General features: G+C 35.4%; 1 protein-coding gene and 1 long non-coding RNA gene across 4 annotated transcripts in view; one reads left to right on the top strand and one right to left on the bottom strand.

The window, feature by feature from the left end:
- The window catches only part of LOC136291446 (uncharacterized), a 415,408-nt gene that overhangs the window by 231,804 nt on the left and 160,984 nt on the right, over positions 1–22,620 (bottom strand). The window lies entirely within an intron of this gene.
- CDH10 (cadherin 10) overlaps positions 1–22,620 on the top strand; it is a 94,913-nt gene that overhangs the window by 33,111 nt on the left and 39,182 nt on the right. For all 3 annotated transcript variants that reach the window (XM_066186508.1, XM_066186493.1, XM_066186501.1), the window contains exon 2: positions 3,509–3,886. In XM_066186508.1, the coding sequence (XP_066042605.1) occupies positions 3,656–3,886 (231 nt within the window). In that variant the 5' untranslated portion in view covers positions 3,509–3,655. The remainder of the gene's footprint in view (positions 1–3,508; positions 3,887–22,620) is intronic.

Here is a 22,620-nt window from a genome sequence, read left to right as displayed (position 1 = left end):
TCCCTAGTTAAAAGTTCTGTGTCCTGAACCAGTAAGTGGAACTTTGACACATGCATCAGTTAAAAGCATTCATGGCCCATCTAATATAGATGTTAAATCTTATGAGTTTCAAATGGCATGAAGCATGTTTTAGTATTGGAGGGAGGGGCTGCATGAATGAGAAGCAGTATATAGTATTTTTCAAACTTTGATAGAAGTTGAAAATCACATGAATACATTTTGAGTGGCATTAAAACATTTTCTTCCAAGTTCTGAGAAGTATAGAAGTGATCAACCTGTGGAAAGTACTGCCTAACAGTTTTAAAACTGTTACCTGAAAGCTAATGGTGATTTAATACCTTCAGTGATGATTGATCCATCTCTTGCATACTAGAAATTGTTCCAAGAAAACTCATTAAAAATAATACAAAACAAAAAACTTGTATAAACAAGAGCACAGTTGGGCACAATGTTCTTCTGTAGTAATTTTAATGTAATTTAGAAAGATATTACGCAGAAATATGGTAATTACAGGAGGATATTACACAGAAATTGGACATATCTGATGTATTTTAAAAAGCTTAATGTTTTTTCCCTTGTTTCTTTTCTATTGTGACAAAAATTCAAGAAGTGATCTTCTGGAAGAAGAGGTAGAAAGAGATTTGATGAGAAAGATTGGTGAAATAGTTTCATTTCAATCTATTTAAAGATATTTAGAACTCTTTAAATTCTTTTTTAAGTAAGTCACTTGAAGTCAGCAAAGCTATTAAAACTCTTCTGAGTTCTTAAACCCTCCCTTAAGATATTTTTTTTTGCCAAAAGTTTGACAGTTTTCCAACTAATTTTCCAGGGAATTAAAAGAAACAAACCCAACCAAACAAACAACAAACAAAACCACCAAAAAACCCAAAACACAAAAAAAAGCAAACAAATGAAAAATGTTTCTTCCTCCATTGACTCTTCCAGCATGGAATCCAGATATGCAATCTAATACAGAATTCAGATTTCTGTTTACTTTCTACAGTTATGGATTTAAAGGTTTCCTTAATCTAATTATCTTCAAACTTTTCCTTTATACAATGCTTTTCTATTAGTTCTGTTTTGTTTTTTTTTTTCCTTTTTGCTAGCTCATTTTTAAAGGTAAATGTTAGTGCTTTAGAGTAGACTACTATCAAACTCATCACATTTAAAGCAGGAAACTGAATTCCAACAGCAGTCTCAAAGGAGGGAAAAGGCTTCCTGGTATGTACATCCATTAAGCAGCTCTGCTTGCCAAGTCCACGTACATTAGCTACTTTTGTGAGTTTAACAAATTTCATCTGAGCTTTCATTCTGCTGACCTAATTTAACAAGAAGGAAATTCAATAACAGCCCCTAATATTGAAGCATTATTTCCCAAGAGGCATTTAACAACACTTCTACATCAAATAATAATGTGTGGATAATGGAATATATATACTGAGGGCAACAAGAAAGTGAAAAAAGGAAAAAAATAGAAAAAAAAAAAAAAAGCACTCCCTGCCATACACACACATACACATTAAAAAAAAAAAAAAAAAAAAAAAAAAAAAAAAAAAAAAAAAAAAAAAAAGAGAGAGAGAGAGTGTGAGAGAAGAAAATTCTATATACCCTGTTCAAAAAAATCCATTGTCTTCCAAATTTTAGGGAAACTGAGAGAATTTCAACTTGGAATTTCCTATGGTCTTTGAGAAGAAACATTTTTAATTTTCTTAGAATAAATCTTAGCTCTCCTCCCTCACTCAGTATACCCTTATCCCAAACACAAGTATGACTTGTGATAAATAATTTCTGAGGTGGAGGACCACATCTCCATTTTGTACATGCAGATATAATTAAGCATATATAGCATATGCAGCATTAGTAGCTTATATAACAGATTGTTCTGTGTATTAATCAAAATTAAAAATTAAGTAAATGCCAAAATTTTAGGAGAAAGGGAAAAAGGGGTAAATTAAATGATACATAACTTATTGTTTGTTTAGACCAATGGAAGTGGGTATCTTTGAGTTATTGAGAAGAGAGTTGGGGCCAAAATGCTTAATAGCAGTGGCTTTGAGAAGTTGTTTGAACTTTCAAATGCTGAGAGAGAGGGGAGCATGTTCTCCTGAGTGAATTTAACTTGAAGACAATAACTGGTTCCTGAAAAGAATCTGTTCAGTTATTACCATGCCTCCACACAGACATGCAGTTTTTAAACTGTGTCACTATATTTCATAGTGTACCCACTTTTAAAATCCTGACATTTTATTATAAGCTCTTTTAATCAACACAGGCTTACTGGAAGTAGCTTGAGTAACACATTAATATCAAATTGAAGTACAGAAAGAATTTCTGAAATTTTGACATAGATCTTCTTTGAAAAATAGAACTATTTAAGATGATAGTGAAATATAGTATTCAGTTATTGAAAGAAGAGCACATGTTACTTACCTACTAAAATCAACAAAAAGGAGAAAAAACAACCCAAGCTTATTACTGCTTGAGGTTTTTTCCCACGTGTGGAAGAATATTCAAGGAAATGCAACAACCATCCATGTTTTTTATAAATATGCAAGGAAGAATAGTTTGATGAAAGTTTGCAGAAACTACACCCTGTCAAGATGACAAATCAAAGGTTTTATGATTTACTGGAGGAAACAAATACCAGATGGTCTCACTAACAAAATCTGGTATTCTTCAAATGCTGGTATAGAAATAAAGTGAAGAGAACTTGACTATTTGACTAAATTTGTCTTTCTGAAATAGCATTTCATGGTGCCATTAGATGAAGGAAGAAATAAAATTAAGCAAAACAAAGAAAAAAAAAGTGGAGACAACAAAAAGTGAGTTGGGAGAGGCTGCAATATCTGCAATATCATTTCCCACAATGAGAATAAATTAATTATTTCAGGACACATGGAAAACAGGCCCTCATATTTTTAAAGATGTTTCCTACTGTTTAAGGCTAAGCTTGTTTCACACCATATTGCAAGATTATCTCAAGAACTTTTTCTGTTTAAAAGTTTGCTTCTTGTCAAGTTGTAGTTCTTCTGATGCATATGATATTCCCTTTTACCATTTAAAATACCCTGGAGAATGGTGTTCTACCATTTCTAATTTCTAAAACTACTTTGTGTTAGAGTTTTGTGTCTCTTGATACTAAGATTAATAAAACACTGGAATTCATGTAAAGGAAATTGGGTGGAAAACATTTGAAACAAAAGCAGCAGTGTTTAATGCATAAGTTTCAGCAATATTTATCCACCAGTCTAAATAAAGAACACTTTTAGAAGTTTCTGAATTGATTTTTTTTTTAAATGGCACCTTTTTTTTTTTTTTTTTTTAATATTCTTACAGCAGACACCTGATATAGTCAGTGTTCCCCCTATATGGATAACCTTTATATTTCTGACCAGGTTGCTTTCTATGTCATTATTCTTTGTATATGAAGGGTACAGTAGCAGTGATGTTGGACAGTAGGGAGTGAATGCATTTCAACTTACATTCTTTCTTCTCTGTTTACTTTCAGGATTTGGTTACTTTATACACTTCAGAGATGAGCTGCTGGAAACTACTCCGCTGCATCAGAAACTAGATACATAAAAAACAAGCCAAGGTAAACAAAACTTTATGCTACACTGCTGACCGGCTTGAAGAACATCAGCAGTGGAGAACTATGACAGTACAGCAAGTCCTATTACTTCTGTTGCTCTGGATGTGGCTGCCACATCCCTGCCATACAGAAATGCTCTTCAGAAGGACTCCTGATCTCAGACCCAAAAGCTTTGGAGGACGTGCTTTAGGGAATGATGGGAAAGCAATTCACCGCCAGAAGAGAGGCTGGATGTGGAATCAGTTTTTTCTTTTAGAGGAATATACAGGATCTGATTATCAGTATGTAGGCAAGGTAGGTTCCTCATAAGGTTTTCTGTATGATTTTCAAGTGTTCTTATCTTTCCGCAGAGTCTTACTTTCTATGTTTTATGTTAATGTGTAAGAAGCAGGGCTCCAAGAAACAGACTGTTTCTCCTACTAGAATCACTAACCTAATGTTGCTAGTTAGAGCTACTGTGAAATACTTGAAGGAAACAAATGAAAATATTTTTGACAATTCGTTTGTTTCAGCACATCATGCCTACCAGCAGCCCACTCAGTAAGTCTTCATTATCAAACCATAATATTATATAAATCATTATAAAATAATCTTCCAAATTTGTCTCTGAATATTTCATGTTTCATACAAGATAGGGCTTTTTTTTCTATGCTCATGTTTGAAGAATGCAACCTATTTTGAAGAAAAAATATTCTTCCTCTTTACCTCTCCCTGAAAATCAATTAACTGCAGGGAATAAAGTTCATTTGCAAACCATGTGATAGAAATCACATGGTTAAGAAGTGAACTGTAATAGAAGACAGCAGACTGGTACATATGACTATGTAGCTTACTAGAGGATTACATAAATGACACTGCAAGTGTTCTTTAAATTATTTCCTGTTGATGTTTAAGTTTTCCCATATAATTTATTTAAAAAATACAATGTGTAATGCCACAATAATGTTCAAACAGGTATAAGATAATAATTCAGGTATAAAATATTAATTAAAATGGTCATTTTCTTGAAATTTAGTGTCAGCAGTAATGGGTACAACTTAGCACCAATGGTTGATTCTAAACAAAGAAATTCAATTTTCTATAAAGCAGATTTTCAGTATTTATGTGGTTTTGAACTTGAAAAATACCACAGTGAAATACTGACTTTCTGAAAATCATGGAATCACAGAGCATCAAAGATTGTAAGGCATGTTTGGAAATCATCTAGACCAAACCCCATGCTCAAAGCAGGATAAGTTTGATCTTCCTCAGGACTGTATCCTGAAGTATTTTAAATAGCTCCAAATGCAGAGACTCTGCAATCTCACTGGAGAAACTATTCAAATGTTTGACCACCCACTCATTAAAATATTTGTTCCTATATTTAAAGGGAATTTCTTGTATATGACATTGTGCCTGTTGTCTCTTGTCATGTCACTGAGCACCACTGAAAAGAAACTGGGCCTGCCTCCCTCACTTCTTCCCAACAAGTATTTATATACATTAATAGTGTCTGTGCTGAGCTTCCTCTTCTCCAGGCTGAACAATCTCAGCTCTCTCAGCATCTCCTCATATGAAAAATGCCCTAATTGCCTACTCAGCTTTCTGGCTATTTCCTTTACTCCCTCCAGTAGTTCTTACTTCATGTGGGGAGCCCAGGCCTTGACACAGAAGTACACACGTACCTCACAGAGGCAGAGGAGAGAGGGGGGATCATATCTCTTGACTTCCAGGTGATGGTCTTCCAAGTGGAGCCCAGGGTGCTGATGACTTTTGCTGCAAGGGCACATTTCTGGTTCCTGGTCAGCTTGCTGCTCAAAAGACCCCCAAGGTCACTCTGCAAAACTTCCAGCCAGCCAGCTGGGCCCCAGCATGTACTAGTGTATGGGAGTATTATATTATAGAACTTTTCTTGGAAGAATTAAGGACACTGGAGGATTTGTGAAAAGAAATGCTCATTAATGCTTTGGAAATTTAAACACTAAGTAAAAATTTAAGAGTGCAGGCTTATGAGTGAGTAAGCCATTTTTTACTAGTTGCTTTGAGTCTCTAATATTAGCACTAGCTTTTAAAAAATGCAACCATTTCCAAAGTATGTTGACAGTCTTGTAAATAGTCCCTATATTTATTTCATACAGTTCACAAAAGTAAAGTCATGACTCCCAAGTGTTCTGAAGCAAGTAGGCCAGTTCCTCAGTCTGGGTCAGGTTGATAGCTTATGTAAACTGACCTTACCCACAAAATCAAAACATTGTATTGCTTTATTGAAAGTATATTGCTTACAACAGTCCCAGGATATAAATAGTTTTCCAGGGCACCCAGAACTTCATGTTGTTTAAGGACCTTCAGAAGCATGCTAAATATTTTCTTCCTATTGTATTATTTTTGAATATTTATGATTTCAAATCATGAAGTGGGAGTGGTGTTGCTTAAAATTTTTCTTCCAGTCATAAATAAGTGAAGGAAGGCTCTTTAGAGAGCAAAGGGTTAACATTTTTTTAAACTAACTCACCTGCATTAGAAAAAGAGAGCTGTTGATAAACATTGAACTACTTTGGCTGAGAGAAAATAAGTGTTTGCAAATGTGAAGTGATAAGTAAAGATAAGAAGAATGACGGATTAAGAGTACAACACTGAGAAGAAACTTGATGAGCAGTTAAGACAGCCCTTTCATCTAGTTTTCTCTGCTTAGAATAAAAGTGTTGTTATTCTGAGGAAAAAAAAAATTAAACTGTTTATAAAATTGCCCAATACTAATTTTCTTACAAGTTTGGGAAAAAGATAGAAAATGCATATAAAATGAAGAGTATCATAGCATGGTATTTGTTCAGGGAGAGTTTTACACAAAAAATGCTAATGGAAAGAGATATAAATATATGTGAAATAAAAAAAAAATATATCATTGCATTAATTATTTCTGATAGTCCAAAATCTATACTTATTAGGTAAATAAATAATTGCCAATTATTTTTTTTCTGTATAAATTTTATGGTATCTATCTCCCCTTTTTTTGCACTTACCTTTCCAATGGCCATCTGAGTTCTATACTCAAAACATTCCTGGATGTTTCCTTAAACTTGATTTTATCCAGAGACAAAATTGTTTCTACAGGTGGGTGATGTAAAATGCCACTTTCCTGTTAATTTTTCTGCAACGTGCTTAGAGATGGTGTTTGGAAATTTTTGGGAGATAATAAAAGCAGAAGTTAGAACTCAATGATTCATGGCCAAGGACTACGAGATTTTTTTGTTTGTTTGTTGGGGTTTTTTGTTTGTTTGGGGTGTTTTGTTTGTTTTTGTTTTTGTTGGGTTTTGTTTGTTTGTTTTGTTTTGGTTTTGTTTTTGTGTTTTGTGCAATGCCAGTGGAAGTATCAGCAGAACTACCAAAGCTGACTCATCTGGGTTTATGTTTTACATAAACTTTTGCTTTCTGATCTCATGACTGATATATTTTTATCTTGTTTCTTAACCTGCATTTAAATATCTGTCAGGGAAACTTAGTAACTGGTGAATATCACAGTACTCTCGAAACAAGTGTCTGCAATTCACAATGCAATTAATGCACTCATTTATTCACAATTTGGGTCATCTTGAGAATGTTCAACTAGGGTAATATGATTGAAATGGGGTTCAATGAATTAATGGGGTACATAATCCTATAACAACTGAATCATTCCTTCTTTAAGTCAGCTGTCTGTGTGAAATGGTGGCAGAGTACATATTGACTGGTTATGGACCTTCCCAGGTTTCTTAGGGTCAATATTTATTATTATCACACAAAAGAGAATGGTCATCCTTTCCTTCATGTAATACACAGCATCCTTAGATCAGAAATCAAAATTATATAAGTGATTTTTGCATATGCAGAACCTCAAATAATAATTCGTACTATATTTCTACTGAAGGTTGAAGTTACAAAGAGTCACGTGGAAAACCAAACCTCTCTCTCTCTCTCTCTAAATATATATATATATATATATATATATATATATATATATATGTGTGTGTGTGTGTGTGTGTATTATATAATTTGCCTTTGAGGTATCTTTGCAAAAATATTTAAAAAGAAAATCTGGGTAAAAGTGGTCTTCCCAATTTCAGCTAAAAAATGCAGGAATGTCCTAAAAGAGGTGTAAACGTCATGTCAGCAAACCCACTTTATTAATATTTTGGAAAGTTGATAAATAATTTTTATTTCTTTTTTTGGTATACAGTTTCAAGGCCCATTTATTATTGTTCAAATTAAGTGCTGAAATTACAAACTATTTTGCATTTTCAAACCTCTTCCAAAAAACTTCAATTTACTTGGAGTTTATCTAGAAAAAAACCCAAAAAAACCCACCCTTTTAAATCAAAACTTTATTTTCTAGTAGTTGCCACCTAAAGGAAGCACTACTGTTTACCAACAATATCTTAGTACAAAGTCATTCAAAAATAAATTTACAAAAAAAATTATTTATCTATTATGTTAAGGGTTGTTGCTTGGAGACAGAAATGACACAAACTCACCAAGCATCCTCAACAAACAGCCAAGAGTATATTACGGCAGCTCTTTTTATAGAGGGTTTGAATTTCCTGGGTTTAGACAGCTGATTGGTCTGGGTCTGAACACCTCCCATCTCTTTGAAGATATGTTTGCATTTAGGGTTGGAAGGGATTGGTTGAGGTCTCTGAGTTCAAATCCCTCCTATCATAGCTCACCCAGGGACTTGTTTTATTTCTAGGCTGGTTGAGTTTAGGGTGAAACTTCAGACTAGTTGCTCTGTGACAATGCACTGAGACATTTAGTCACATTAAAGTTCATTTTCTCTCTTATTATCTCAACAGATCTTGTTGATTGTTTAGTTTTGCAGATATTTTCCCAACTTAGCTTTCTGAGATAGATAATGACTTTTTCTAGCAGTTTCCATTGCAGTAGTTTTATTGCATAAAGGATCAACTGACACAAATATTTCAGGACTTTGAGAGACTTTGAGACACTGAAGTTCTTAGTAACACTGCAATGCTTCTTAGTATCTCCAGGGATAATTTATCATATATTTGCACATTAATCTATATAACATTTGTGTGTGTCATATTAGAACTGTTACCAGAAAGGATTATCTTGGCAGTATTCACTATCACATTCTTGTAAGTGTAGTAATTATCTTTGATGGTGTAAAGAGCAGAACATGTCAACCTCAGTTGCTTTCACTTCAAGAATCCCAACACAGACATGATTCTGAGGAAAAGACTTAGCAAGCTGTGTGTGCACGACACATTTTCAAGAACAGCAGTCACAGTTTTAGTAACTGTCTATTGACACTGTGGATGATGTACCACATAACAGTCATAAAGATGTAAGTCAGTGAAGCCTCAGATGTTGCTTGTATTTTTCTTTCTGATGAAGAAACTGTCAAAAGAACTAGTTTTGGAGAGGGTAGTACAAAAGATCATGTTTTGATTTCAAAGGATTCATCATCAGGTGTGACACATACAATAAAAGGTCCCAAAGAAGTGATGCCATTGTAGTGGTAAGGTGAAGACTTACCAAACCCTTTTAAAAACCTCTGCATTTTGATTTCTGAAGGGGGTTTCTACCATAATTCTTTCTTTTGTAAAGACCATTGTTCCTATGAGAGACTGAAGAGTAGCGTTTTGAATTGCAAGTGATAACATGCAGGCTTAATATTTGGTGTGAAGATCTGACCGAGAGATACAAAATGCCTTTCCTTTCAAGTGACGGTAATCAGCTCTGTGGCATTGAAGTTCAGTAGAGGTTGAATTTTCACCTAGAGCTGATTCTCGTACAGAGATCAATGAAGTAGAATGGAAAGGGATGGAAGATATTCTGCAAACTGAATAAATGAATAGTGATGCGTCAAGGTGAAAGAGGGCAGCTAGTCCTATAACAGTTTCCACGTGAGGTGCTTTTGGTGTAACTCTGCTGGAAGCAAAGCCCAAGTTATTCTCAGCTGTATATCTTCAAAAACCTTATCTTATTGAAGATACTGCTATGTGGTGGAATTGGCATTTGAGACACAACAACATTTAGAAATTTATTTCTTTCTCAGCAAGAGTTAAAACATAGACTGAGAAGAGGGCTATTTAAGGCACCAATTCATTTCAAGCATATGAAAGATTGCTTTTGGTACATGTGTGGCCTCCTAGATATTTAAGAACAGGTCAACGGTGTCAGAGTAAAATAATGCTTTTCCATAACATCAGAGATACCAAAAGTTTCCTGTAGGATTGTCCTGAAGGCTGATTGGTTTTCAGTGAGTTCTGAGAAAGATTAATTCTCAAAGTCTATTGGGACTCAGCTTAGTTGGAAGTTTATGACTACTTAGATTCTTCACTTACTCTAAATTTTTAAGTGTGCAGAGGGTTGATATTTTCTGTTTGCAAAAGGACTATTCCTTTGGAAACATCAGTGTATGCTGGAGGCCCTGGTTTCTTGCTTCATGAAACAGCAGGAAAAGGTACTGGTGACAAAGAGCTAACAAGGCTGAACACTATAGTTTTATTCTCATAAATAATGAATTGTTTGTTAGCTACTGTTCTGGATGTACCTCTACAAAACATTGGGTTTTCCTGGATGGGACAGAATGGAATTGGCAGTTGTTGAAGAATGCAAAGGCTTAGTAGTGACCACAAGTCTTTTAGTGATGACCAAAAGAGCCACAGTTGTTTTGTCCCTGAATTTGAAGCTAGATATATTTGTTCAAAGACTGTGGCTTCAAAGCCCTGTGCAGATGCCTGGGTGTATAAGCTTCTTTAAAGTGTTGTCTGCTCAGAAGGAAAGAGGGCTTAAGTCACTTGAGTAGGGCATACTGAGGGCATACTTAACCCAACTGCTTAAGGCGATGATTCCTAGTGTCCTTATTTTCTGATGATATTTTTGCTTAGATGTGCCCCACACTGTAAATGAAAGACCTAAGTGAACACTCCCAGTGGCCTCTTAAGACTGGCAAAATTTTGGAAGGTGTGAGGAAGCACAGAGAGCAACAGTTAAACTCCAGTGTTTCACAGTGAAATAGTACTGAAATGGATTGCTGCCATTTTAGACTTTGTTTCATGTGTGCAGGCCACATTCAACAGAGTTGAAGGTAGATGTTCCAAAGCAGTTTTGCCCCTCTTGGGGAGTCCAGTGTAAGTATTTGTTCTCTCAGTGAGAAATGCTGGATGTGTTGAATGGCTCTCTTCTTCAAATTTGACCTTAAAGATCTAACAGGCAGATTACTTGCAGTGCGCTTTCTCTCTAAAATTATAAAGTCAATAAGACTGTGCAACCAGAACCAGCTAGCATTGCAAGAATCATGTTCCATAAAACCTGTGGGAGCAGAGGTATTGGAGGGGAGGGGAGAAGGAAGGAAGGAAGGAAGGAAGGAAGGAAGGAAGGAAGGAAGGAAGGAAGGAAGGAAGGAAGGAAGGAAGGAAGGAAGGAAGGAAGGAAGGAAGGAAGGAAGGAAGGAAGGAAGGAAGGAAGGAAGGAAGGAAGGAAGGAAGGAAGGAAGGAAGGAAGGAAGGAAGGAAGGAAGGAAAGGAAGGAAGGAAGGAAGGAAGGAAGGAAGGATGGATATAGGCAAAGATACCAAAATTAGAATGAAAAGTACTAAAAAGTTGAAACAATAGGTTTACTAACACTGGTATCATTTAATCTCTACCATAGCAGAGAAGATTTGGTTTGACAGAACTGAAAGGCAGCATGTCCTGTATTTTTATACTATGTGACTAGCACACAAGAGAAAGACCTCAGGGCATGCCAATGCTGTTATGGGTATTGACAAGGAGAAAACTTCCTGGCTAACAGTGTTAATCTAGTTTTAATCAAATGGAAATATCTTCTTAACCAAAAAGTATCATGAGAAGAGGGAAGTTCTGTGGGTTCATATTGTAGCTGCATCAAATCCTCACAAGAAATGAAGTTTGTGCCAGTTTCAGGCTTGCATCACATATCCGTTTCGCTGGAGGACCTTGTATCACACTTGTGGCAAGTGATTCTTTGATAAATAGTGAACCATAGTCCCAAGATATGAACCATGCTCTGAGATGCCAAGGCTCCTGTCATGATCCAGTTGCTATCTGGTCAAATTAAGGTGCAAAGAGACCATATGCCTAAGTCAACAGTATGGATCTTATTTAACAATATAATCTGAGGTAGAAAGATATAAAATAAAAGAAGGAAGGGGAGAGGGGGAAAGAGAGATAGATAAATCAAGAAGATAGTCACCACTCTTGAATCCAGTGGCATCCTCTTGTTCCTTCTTCACCCATGGCTTCTTGGTGGTGGGGTCTCACGGTCATTCAAACTTTTCAGTATCTCTGCACTTTAGCAAGCAAAGGAATTAATGGTCATTGGCAACACAGTTCTCTTTTTCTATTGCTTAAATTATTCCCTCACTTCTAATGCTAATAAGACATGCTCAGTCTTTCCTTTCTTTTGAGCCAGTGAGCTTTTTGAGTTGGTGAGTCATAATCTCTCCCTTCCAGAATTACCTTTTACCCAGTCAGAGCCGATTCAGCACATTTGTTGCTTCAGCTTTCTTTGTAGTCCATAAATTCTGTATTCTTTGTGTCCAATATCAGTTATGTGTTCTCTTTCAGTTTAACTTCCCCCTGCATCTGAAGTAACACCCAGAAAATAGTATGACTTTATCTTATCCCAAGTTCCTGTTGTGGGGGCTTCTCTTACAGTCCACGTTCTGCGTATCCATGGAAGGATGTTTGGGTGGGCCTAGGTGCTCATTGGTGGTCACAGATGCCATCTGTCCCATAACTTGCTGTGGTCTTTGACCAGTGACATGTGTACAAGCGGTTGCTTCTCACAGTTTGCCATAGGGAGAATTTTTGCCTGGATGCATTGCATTAACCAGGATGAGCTAAGCAGGCTAACCATCTCTGTCAGGCCTGGAGCTCATGCCATCCTGTTGCTCCATTCTGTGCCTGTCTCATGGCAAAGTCCTTCTGTGGCCTGAACGGTGTCAAAGACAGGCAACTGTTCTCTTTAACTCCTTGCAATTCCAAAAAGAGAAGCAAGGCAAAATACATAGGAAAAGAACAGTTAGACACTAAATTGCTCAGATAGGCATAGCTATATCCCAGGTAGACACATGTAAATGTACTTCTATACAATAGCTTGAAATTAAACACTAAGCATAGTAGAGGACCTTTTTCACTTCCATGGGTAATTTTAGGCATACTTTGCATAATTTTGAAGGTCATGATAAGTGAAGGAGTTACAGCCAAAGAAATGGGACATCACCTCTAAAATGATATTTGCTCAGCTTTCAAGCAAATACTAATTTTATAATCTGTTCTTATATCTCCTTGGCCTCTATAAGACCATAAGTATTTTACTTACCAAGTTTAATGCTTTTAATGGTCTTTAATTGGAATCTGCAATAGATCTTTAAAAAAATGGGGTGGTTTTATTTCATTTCCCCCTAAGGAAAACAAGCTAAAACTGAATGTAGGAGGTGCAAAGTAGAGGAAGATACTAATGGAAGTTTTAAGTTTTGATAAGCAAAATTATAAATCAATTGAAAATTAAATGAACTTAATCGTTCTTCCTGACCAAAATGACCCTTTGCAGGCATTTTAAAGCTTTCTCCTTCAAGCACAGCTTTTGCATACTAAAACTGGTATGTTGAACTTCTGAGGTAAAGCACTAAAAAAGTATTTCTTATTTGCTGTCATATGTCAGGGGCAGCATTTTGCCCTCCCTTGCCCAGGCTTTCCCTGGGACTCTCACCCACCCACCTGTGGCTGAAGGGCCAGGCACCTGCTCTATATATGATAACATGCTTCACTCACGTATATTAAAACAGTGTTTTATTATTTCCTTGTCCATGTGTCAATATTGTAGAATTACATGCAATGTTCATACTTAATCTGCTATGAGTACTTCACAAATACCACTCTCAAAACAGTGTGGATGTTTCACTTCATGTATTTCCAAGTCCATCTAATTGCTTTCAAGTTCTTTACCCTTATGCAAATACTTTTTTGCAAGTCTACTCATAAAATAATGCAAATATGAGTAAGGACGAGTAGCTAAATTTTGTTTCCTCCTCTTCTGTCAAGTAAATGGAAGTACACGTCTAATGGCATTGAGTGCTTTGAGGTAGCATGGTAAATGCAAAACACTGGGAATGTATGAAACATAGAACCACAGAATCTCCTGAGCTGGAAAGGACCCACAAGGATTGAGTTCAGCTCCTGGTCCTGCACAAAACAACCCCAAGAATCACACCACGTGCCTGAGAGCATTGTCCAAATGCTTCTTGAATTCTGGCAGGCTAGCTTTCCCTAAATAATTTAATGAAAATTATCTAGTTTTGATACAAGAGTGAATAATATTATTCGACTTGTCCATTTTTCTTTTGCACATTGATACTTCAGTCCAAGCCATTTATCAATTTGATGAGAAGTGGTAAATGAGATTGAGGGGTCAATACGATTCTGCTAGTCATGAGGGTAGGTTTCCTGCCACTGCTTTTCTCATCTGAGAAAACTATTTTTAAATGGTAGATTTTAATTTTTATTCTAGTAATCCCAGTAGCAGTAGCCTGCCATTTTGAAAATAATTTCTAAAATAGATAATTCTCATCTGTGTAAGCACAAAGTGAAATAATATCTATCAGTTTTCAGGAATATTTCTGAGGAAGATAGTCTAAATGATGGGCATACTTCCAGTAGGTGTAAAATAACCAATATTTTGCTGCCTTCATGAAGAACAGCCATAACTCTCTTGCCTGGTTTTCATTTAGAGATTTTATCTGATTATGCATTTTACTTAAAACAACATCATGCTTCAAAATAGTATAAGAAACTGGGAAATGATTTAATCTAAACTCTCCAGTTCCTTTCAGTTCAATTTATCTTTTGGTTTCAAAATTTTATCTGCTCCTCACAAAAAGATTGTCCAAAAGGGAAAGAACTGATAAAACTAAAATTATTTATATTCAAAGCCACAACTCAGGAGAAGTAAAGTCCGCTTCATCACAGTACATTCATTCACTCAAGGAATTAAAAAATATAATATAAAGAAGAGTTTTCGAAATGTTTGACCTATACCTTATATGAAATTATAAATGTGTAAATAGCCAATAATTTCAGCAGCAGTTCAAAGGCTGATTCTCCTCAGGGGCTTTTTTTTTTTTCCTTCCCTTGACTTTTTTTTTTCTTTCTTTCATTAAATCAGATGCAGATGACCTTTTAAATATCCTGTATACACAGATAGCAAGGAAGATCTGGGAGTAATACTGTGGAAAAATTGGTGACTTGCAACAAAATACCCATGAGGGAGAGAGTTCTAAGAAGTTAAAAGTTGATGTTTACCCTTTTAAAATGTCTTCCTGCTGAAAGGTTTTCCTTATAAGAGTGTTTTTGTCTTTGAAGATAATTAAAAATAAGCTGAAGCAAAAAGACTATAATGGTAAGTTCTTCTGAAGTCTCTAATACCTTTTGTTTTGAGGCAGTAACTATCTGGGGTCCCTGAAGACCAAGTAGGATTTGCTTGCAGGAGTAAACAAACATCATTGTCCTACACGCAGGTATTACTTTCTCAAACAACTATTTCTGTTTCCTGAGTTTTTTCAATAGCTGTTTACTTTGGAGCATTAGAGGAGGACAGGACCACTGAGGGAAAAAAAAATCTTTTCATTTTACAATATTTTGGTGTGTCATATTTTTAAATATATAACCCTAGATGAGTTCCTAATCTCTTCAAGCCTGAGAACAGAAGCTGTCTTTTGTTTCAAAGATTGAATTCACAGACCAACCAAATGCTTGAAAGGCAGGTACAAGGGTACCTTACACATCTGAACACACTTCAGAGATTAGATAAATTATTAGTGAATAGTTAGGAGGCTTGGTATACTATAAAGGCATGCATAAACAGATCTATGAAAAAATCTAGATGGAAAATAGGTGCTGAACAAAGAAACAAAATGTTCTGGGATATTTGAAGTATTGTAGTTTTTAAAACTAAGAAGTTGCAAATATGGCTGCCTGCACTGTAGACTCAGATGACTGGGCAGGCAAAATTTGAGTGGGAAAAGATTCTGCATACTTGCAAGAAGATGTAACAGCTGAAGAAAACATTGGTGCTCAACAGCAGTTCTGTTCATCTCTTCTGTTCCCCTTATCAAGATTGTAGAAAAGCCTTGCTTCTTCATATTGGCTGTGCCTTTCTTCTGTTTCCTATATCTGTGATCTACAGTCGAGTTATGCTGTCTGGATTTAGAATTATTGTTTTACACACAATGCAGACCTGTACCAAATTGACTTTTCTGGTGACATTTTTCTTTAGGCAGTAGTGTAAGTGCTCTCCCTGTCTCTGAAATTGTATTCCTTCAGTCCTACCCTTCATCTCGACTTGCCTAAGTATGTATCTTAAAGTAGTTGGGGAGGAAGATACAAGCAAATTAAGCTTACTCTTGATGTAAGAGTATGTATGTAAGAGTAAGTATGCTCTCCTTCACTGCCAATGTTTTAGTAACCTGAGGTTTTGGAGGATTTATTAGCTTCTGGTTGGGTGTTTTTTGGTGTTTTGTTTGTTTGTCTGTCTTGGTTTTTGTTTTGGTTTTGTTTGGTTTGAGTTTTTTGGAGGGGTTTTCGGGGGGGGTTTATTGAGTATGTTTTTTCTTTCTTAATAAATCTCAAACAAGTGACATTTATTAACACAATAGGAAACAGAGGTTTGACATGATGATTTGGAATATTTCTGGGTGAAACTGGTGGCAAAAAGAAGCACAAAGACAAACAAACAAAAATCCACCAAAACCCTTGTTTCGTAGAAAATTTTGGAAGACTGCATGATACATTAGGGATGATCATGTGGGATACTTTGTCTCTTCCACACTCAAGAACAGCTGAGAAAAGAGGCAACTACTCTTTCTGAGCATTTGGTTTAGAAACTGGCAGAAATTCAAATTTCTAAGTCTCCATGCTGATGATTGTAAATTCCATTATAAATGGTATCTTTACGAATTAGAAATATTTAAGAAATATTATTTTCGAGTGAATATAATAATTAACAACTATTACTACATAGGCAATCTTGGATAGAAATTATCTATCTTAGTACTAAACTTTAAAATTACACTGATATTTTAAGTTTTGGAAGTGAGAAGATTGATTAATGCAACTCTGTGAGAGGAGAAGTAAATGGAGAGAGAAAAAAAATGAGTTCTTTCCTTAAAATTTTATTTTAACAAGTAGGAATTTAAAGAAATGTCATGAAAATCCATTTTGAAAAAGGAAACAAGAAAGATACATAGAGTAAGGCAGTGTTCCAAGTCATGTTACTAAAACTTAAGAAAATTTTAATGAAGTGAAAGTACATGTAAAAAAGTGAAATTAATGTGGCAAGTAGAATATATGAGCTTCAGGAGAGGCTACTTGGGTCAAGCCATACAGCAAATAAATACATTTATGAGGAGACAGAAAAAAAACATAAATTTTGTTATTTTGTATAATTTTTTAACTTAATTTTTTTTGCAGAACACTCCATTCCTCTTCTATTTTTAAAATATCTGTCCCTTGTAAGAACTACTATCCAGAAATACAGCTACATTTTTACACATTGTTGCTACTGAAGATGCCATACAGGACTTAGAAATACCTCTAGCAATAAGCAGGATTTCTTAGGTCATTCAAAAAAAAGATAATGAGGCTGCTATATAAATAATACAGTTAGAATATAAGGAAATTGCTTAATTATCTATTTAGTTAGGTCAGGCTATCTGACAGACCATTCTCCATGTGTCAGGAGTGGCATGTTGTCTACTAAAAGCCAAGTAAAATAAATGGAATAGCTAGAGGACTGCTGATGGCTGTGACACTGGAAAGAGCTGCACAGGATTAATCAAGGCTTATCATTTAAGAATAATGGAAGAGATTTCAGTAATACTGGTGTATTTCCTAGGAAAGGATAATGACATGCTATAGAAAACAAAGTCATTAAAGGAATAAGGAATACTATTTCAAGTACCATGTAAAAGTCTGTGTATCATAAAAGAGAATTAGGAAGTTTTCTAGGGATAGTTTAGAATTCTTTTCTATCAAAAGAAGAAAGTAAGAGCAAATAATACACAAGGCAAGAGCTAAAGCTTCATGGAAGTGATCTAATTTCAGGGAGAAAAAAGAGAACATGAAGGATTTATTTTGTTCCATAGACAAAGCATAAAACCCCACACAAAACACCAGCAGCATAACTAATATGGTAAACTTTATTGGTAATTAGGAAAAGGGAGATTAGGTAAAGGGTGCTTTTGATGTCTTGCAAATGTCAGCAAATGTCACAGAAGCTTTATGGAAATACTGGCTAGGCCTATCAGCTGATTATCAGAGTTCACATACGTTAGAAATAATTTTTCATCATTGATGTAGCCCACAACACATTTTTTGAAACCAGCAATTAACATTGCAAGGGAGAATAACTACTATGGAATACAGTTCTTAATTTGTATCACTCAAGATCAGGATAGGCTTTTTTGTCCCCAGTAAAATTATTTGAGGAATAAAGTTCACTGGGGCTGATGATGCTGTCTTTTACGTATATACCATAACATGCAATTCTCTGTATGATTTGTGCTAAGGTTTATATCCAAATCTAGTTATTTTGGCATTTTACACTCTGATAGTGGAGTAAAATATGCTGCTTTGACAGGAAAAGTTTAAATGGTAATTATAGTTATCTACACAGTGTTAATAGAAGCATTATTAAATTCAATTAAATGTCATTTTGTGATTGTAATTCCCTACATAATTGAGGTGCCCACAAGGTGTCTACAAGGCACCATTGTGAATAAATCCCCAAACTGTCTCCTAGAACCTAGCATGATGGGATTCCACTCTTAAATGCCTGTACATTAAAACATGAGGTGTGGGTAATAAATACAAGGAGTTAAAGACCTGCATACAGCTGCAGTACTCTGATTTTGTTGGGATTATGGGTGTTTGGTGGAATGACTTCCTTGGATGAAGTGCTGCAATGGACGGATGCAGACTCTTTAGGAAGGATGGGAAGGGAAGACAAAGAGAGGGAATTGCCCTTTATTTGAGAGAGCAGCTAGAGTACATGGAGCTCTGCTTGAGGTGGGAGAGGAGCGAGTGGGGAATTTATGGATTAGGCTTAAAGGGAGGACAGGCGAAGGTGACGTTATGGTGGGTGCATGCTATATGCCACTTGACTAAGAAGAAAAAATGGACGAGGCTTTCTAAAAACAGATAGAAGTGGCCTCGCATCCACAGCAGGCTGAGAGAGGAGATCCTTCCTCTCTGCTCAACACTGGCAAGGCCATGCCTGGAATGCTTTGTCCAGTTCTAGGCATCCCAGTACAAGAGCTGGACACACTGGAGAGAGTACAACAAAGAGTGATTAAGGCACAGGAGCATCTCACATATGAGAAAATGCTGAGAGAGCTGCAGCTCTTTGCACCAGAAGAGAGAAGGCTTGGGGAGATCTTATCAATGTACACAAACACCTGAGGGGAGGGTACAGAGAGGACAGAGCCAGGCTCCTTTCTGTGATGCCCAGTGACAGGACCAGAGGCAATGGGCACAAACCAAAAAAAGCAAGAGATTCCTCTGAGCATTGGGAAACACTTTTGTCCTGTGAGGATGACAGCACTGGCACAATCATTCTGCAATGTAATTTTATGTAATGATTTCAATTACAACTTCGTTATTCAGTAACTGGTTTATAGATAGGATTTTTCTTGATAATAGTGTTCCCTAAAATAGCAGATTTCATGATTTACTAAAAGAAGAGACAAGCTTGATGGAAAAAAATAAAAATATGTGTTGCATTTAAGAGTTTATACATATTCCATCTATCTTTTATCACTGATCCTCATTTAATGCCTTACCTACGTGTTGAGGGTTATAAGATTTCTATCCTGGATATATAGTCCCACTGATTTCACTATGATATAAATGAGGTCAGGATTGATACAGGATATCTTTATCCCTCATTGTCTTAATTGCTATGATTAGATATAGCATCAATTCAGACTCATCAGAAGTCTCCTGAAATGTATGCAAAAATATGTCAGCTCTCTCTTTCCCTCTCTTCCCTTCCTTGGGATTGAATTTTACAGTATTACTTTATTGTTACCTATATCACTGTTTTGGAGATTATTAAAATGTTTTTTATTCCTTAATTCTGATATACAACCTCCACTTTAGCTGACATTTTCCATTTCCAGTGTTGACAGATAATGTCATTCATTTCTGTGTGATAAATATGGAGTATACATGAGGAGAAAATACAAATATCACCAAAGTGATATGAAAACCTTCTAAAGCTCTTACCAATTGATGTGTTACAATGATTTCAGATGGAAACAAAGACAATCTTCTGTAACATGTTTTAAAATGGCCTCCAGCAGTAGGCAAAATAAACCAAGCATCTATATTTTAAATGTGTTCTGATTTTAAAATATTCAGTGCTTTATATGTAGAGTGCAAATTGTCCATTAAGATATATAAAAACTAACTGTTTTAATGGTAATTTTGTTAAGAACTAGGCTACTTTAAGAAAACATATATGACCATATATGCAATAAAATAATTCTTGTTTATAAAAAACCCCTAAACCTACAGTTGGTTCTTACAACCATTTTTTTGTGATTAATGCAGAGAGCATAGGAACAAGTGGTGACTTTTCCTTAAAAAACCCCCTCAAACTAAACAGACAAACCCCTAAGTTTTCAAATACATGGAGCTATTCTGAATTCAGTGTAAGAAAGGCATGTGCTGTTTTAGCATATTTACCTTCCTAGGCTGTTCCTTGGTGGAATAGGGAGATCGCTCTGGAAACTATTTAATCCTCTATACAATGTTTAGTACAGATACTTATTTTAGTCAAGAAACAGCCAAAAAACATAGCACATAAAAACCATGGTGATTCAAAAAGCCTCCAACCAAGTCTGAGGAAAATCTTATCAGACATATTTTCATTCTGAGACCACAAGATGGTGTACAGACTACTCGTAGAAGTGGGATTGTAGGCTTGTACCATATCAATTTCAGGAGAGCCAAACAATGTGGTTTTTTTGTTCAGTCCAGCGTTTTAATGAATGGAGACCTGAACAACTGCCATGGGTCAGGACCTTTTCTTCTCTTTAACACAAGAATTCCCTTCTGCTTATTTATTCCCAGAAATCTATTGGAGGTGCCAGGAAGAATAAGGGCACTTTAAGTCTACTGGCATTTCTCTGCTCTGTCTTTACCTGATGTACAGACTGCATTTATTACATGAAAATTGGAAGACAATATGCATATTGGCTTATGCAAGAACTTTTTGGTGTATGAAATTCAATTAGTCTCTCATCTTAGCTCAATGCTTGTGTGTCTTCTGGAGTGGAAGCTACAACAACCTAATGAAGCTGAAACTTTCTTGTTCTAACTCTCCGAACATCAGCCGATGTTCAAAGACCTTGGCTTGAGGAGGGAGATTGAATATTGGCACATTGACTTAGTGCATCTATGAAAGACCTTTTGCTGCTGCTCGTATGATTTGTCTTAAAAAAATGTCCTGCCTTTCTCACCTGAAATCCCAGAATATGTTGTCAGTGACAAGACCATTTACCTTCTCCAGACTGTGACTCTTCCCTTTAGAATAATCTATAGTAATAGGAAAAAGACAAATCTAGTGATGAAAAAAAAAAAAAAAAAGGTTATGAAAAGTTTCTGGAAAGTGAGAATCTTCAAAATTATATCAGTAGTGAAAATTGTAGGGAGCTGTGAAAATTATAATTCTATTCATGTGATAGATAATATTTCACTCAGGGATGTGGAAAGAAATGCTAAAAAGCTATATTAATTTTAATTTATCTCCTACTCTTTTAAAACATTGGTAGGAAAGACGAAAAATTTTGAACATCAAGGAACTACTGTGATCTTTATCAATAAAAATGGTGGAAAATATTTTTATCTTTCCTTTTGATAATCAAGTTAAGCAAATACAGTCTGAAAACAGTCTGCACTGCAGACGGGAGTTTTTCATTTCCGATTCTTGCAAAAGAATTTCAGACTACTCCTCATCTTACATTACTTGTTATGTTTCCACTTCAGTTTTCTCATCCCTTATCTTTCCTAGTCTCACAAAGCATTCTTTTTGAAATCTGTCTTTTATCCTTTCTGCCCATCTCCTCTTAAATACACAATAGCACAGTCCTGGCAAACTGAAAATATAACTCAGTGAGAAAATTTAATGTGTGACATGTCTGAATAAAACTTAGTGCAAATTACAGAATCACTGAAAAAAGTTGCTTAAAATGTTAGCTTTTGGATAAATTTAAATAAGTGAACCTCTTTGGTGAGTAAAATGTGGCTTAAAGCCATGACTTGTTAAATCCGTCAACTGTGAGAATACCGAACAGGATATGAGCTGGTCTGAAAATCTTTTACAGTAAGTGCAGCTAATGTTAAACAACTGCATCATTTAATACTTCAGTTCATGATTCTTAAAATAAATATCTCCATTGTGGGAATTCTATATCAATTATTTTTTGCTGACTTCATATAAAATCTGCCCACCATTGTGATTATGTTTAGAGACACAAACATTATTATTCAACTAAGTATCCAGTCAAGTTGCTCATATTAAATGTGCACTAGAACACTGAAAGAAATGGCAGATGCTTTTGTCATGTATTTTGGCTTCACATTGCTAATATAATTAGAAAAAAACTGATAGGTTACAATTTGCCCTGAAATTTTTCCTCAGAATTAGGAAACACTCAGGACTTATTTGTGTAAAATCTAAAAAAATAGATTAATTCAAGAGTGTACTGAGGTCTCATTGTTATTATGATACTAGGATTAAATTGATACATTGACATATTGCCGAAGAAAGTAGAAAAAAATTGCTGCATTATACAATTAAAAATGACTACTGTAAAGTAAGAGAGTAAGAGTCCATTTAGTAAGTTAATATTAAAGTAGTCTGCCATTTTGCAAAGACTGCAAAAACTTTAAACTGTATTGGAAAGTGTCTTATACATTATCGTATATTAAATTAAGATTAAAAATAACATGAACTGTATTAATGCCTAC

This window comes from Chamaea fasciata, unplaced genomic scaffold (assembly GCF_029207755.1).
Source record: "Chamaea fasciata isolate MVZ Bird 193981 ecotype frontalis unplaced genomic scaffold, bChaFas1.0.hap1 SCAF_1, whole genome shotgun sequence".
Lineage (NCBI taxonomy): Eukaryota > Metazoa > Chordata > Aves > Passeriformes > Sylviidae > Chamaea > Chamaea fasciata.
The sequence above is the reverse complement of the archived record's forward strand: the minus strand, read 5'-3'. Positions and strand labels throughout refer to the sequence as shown.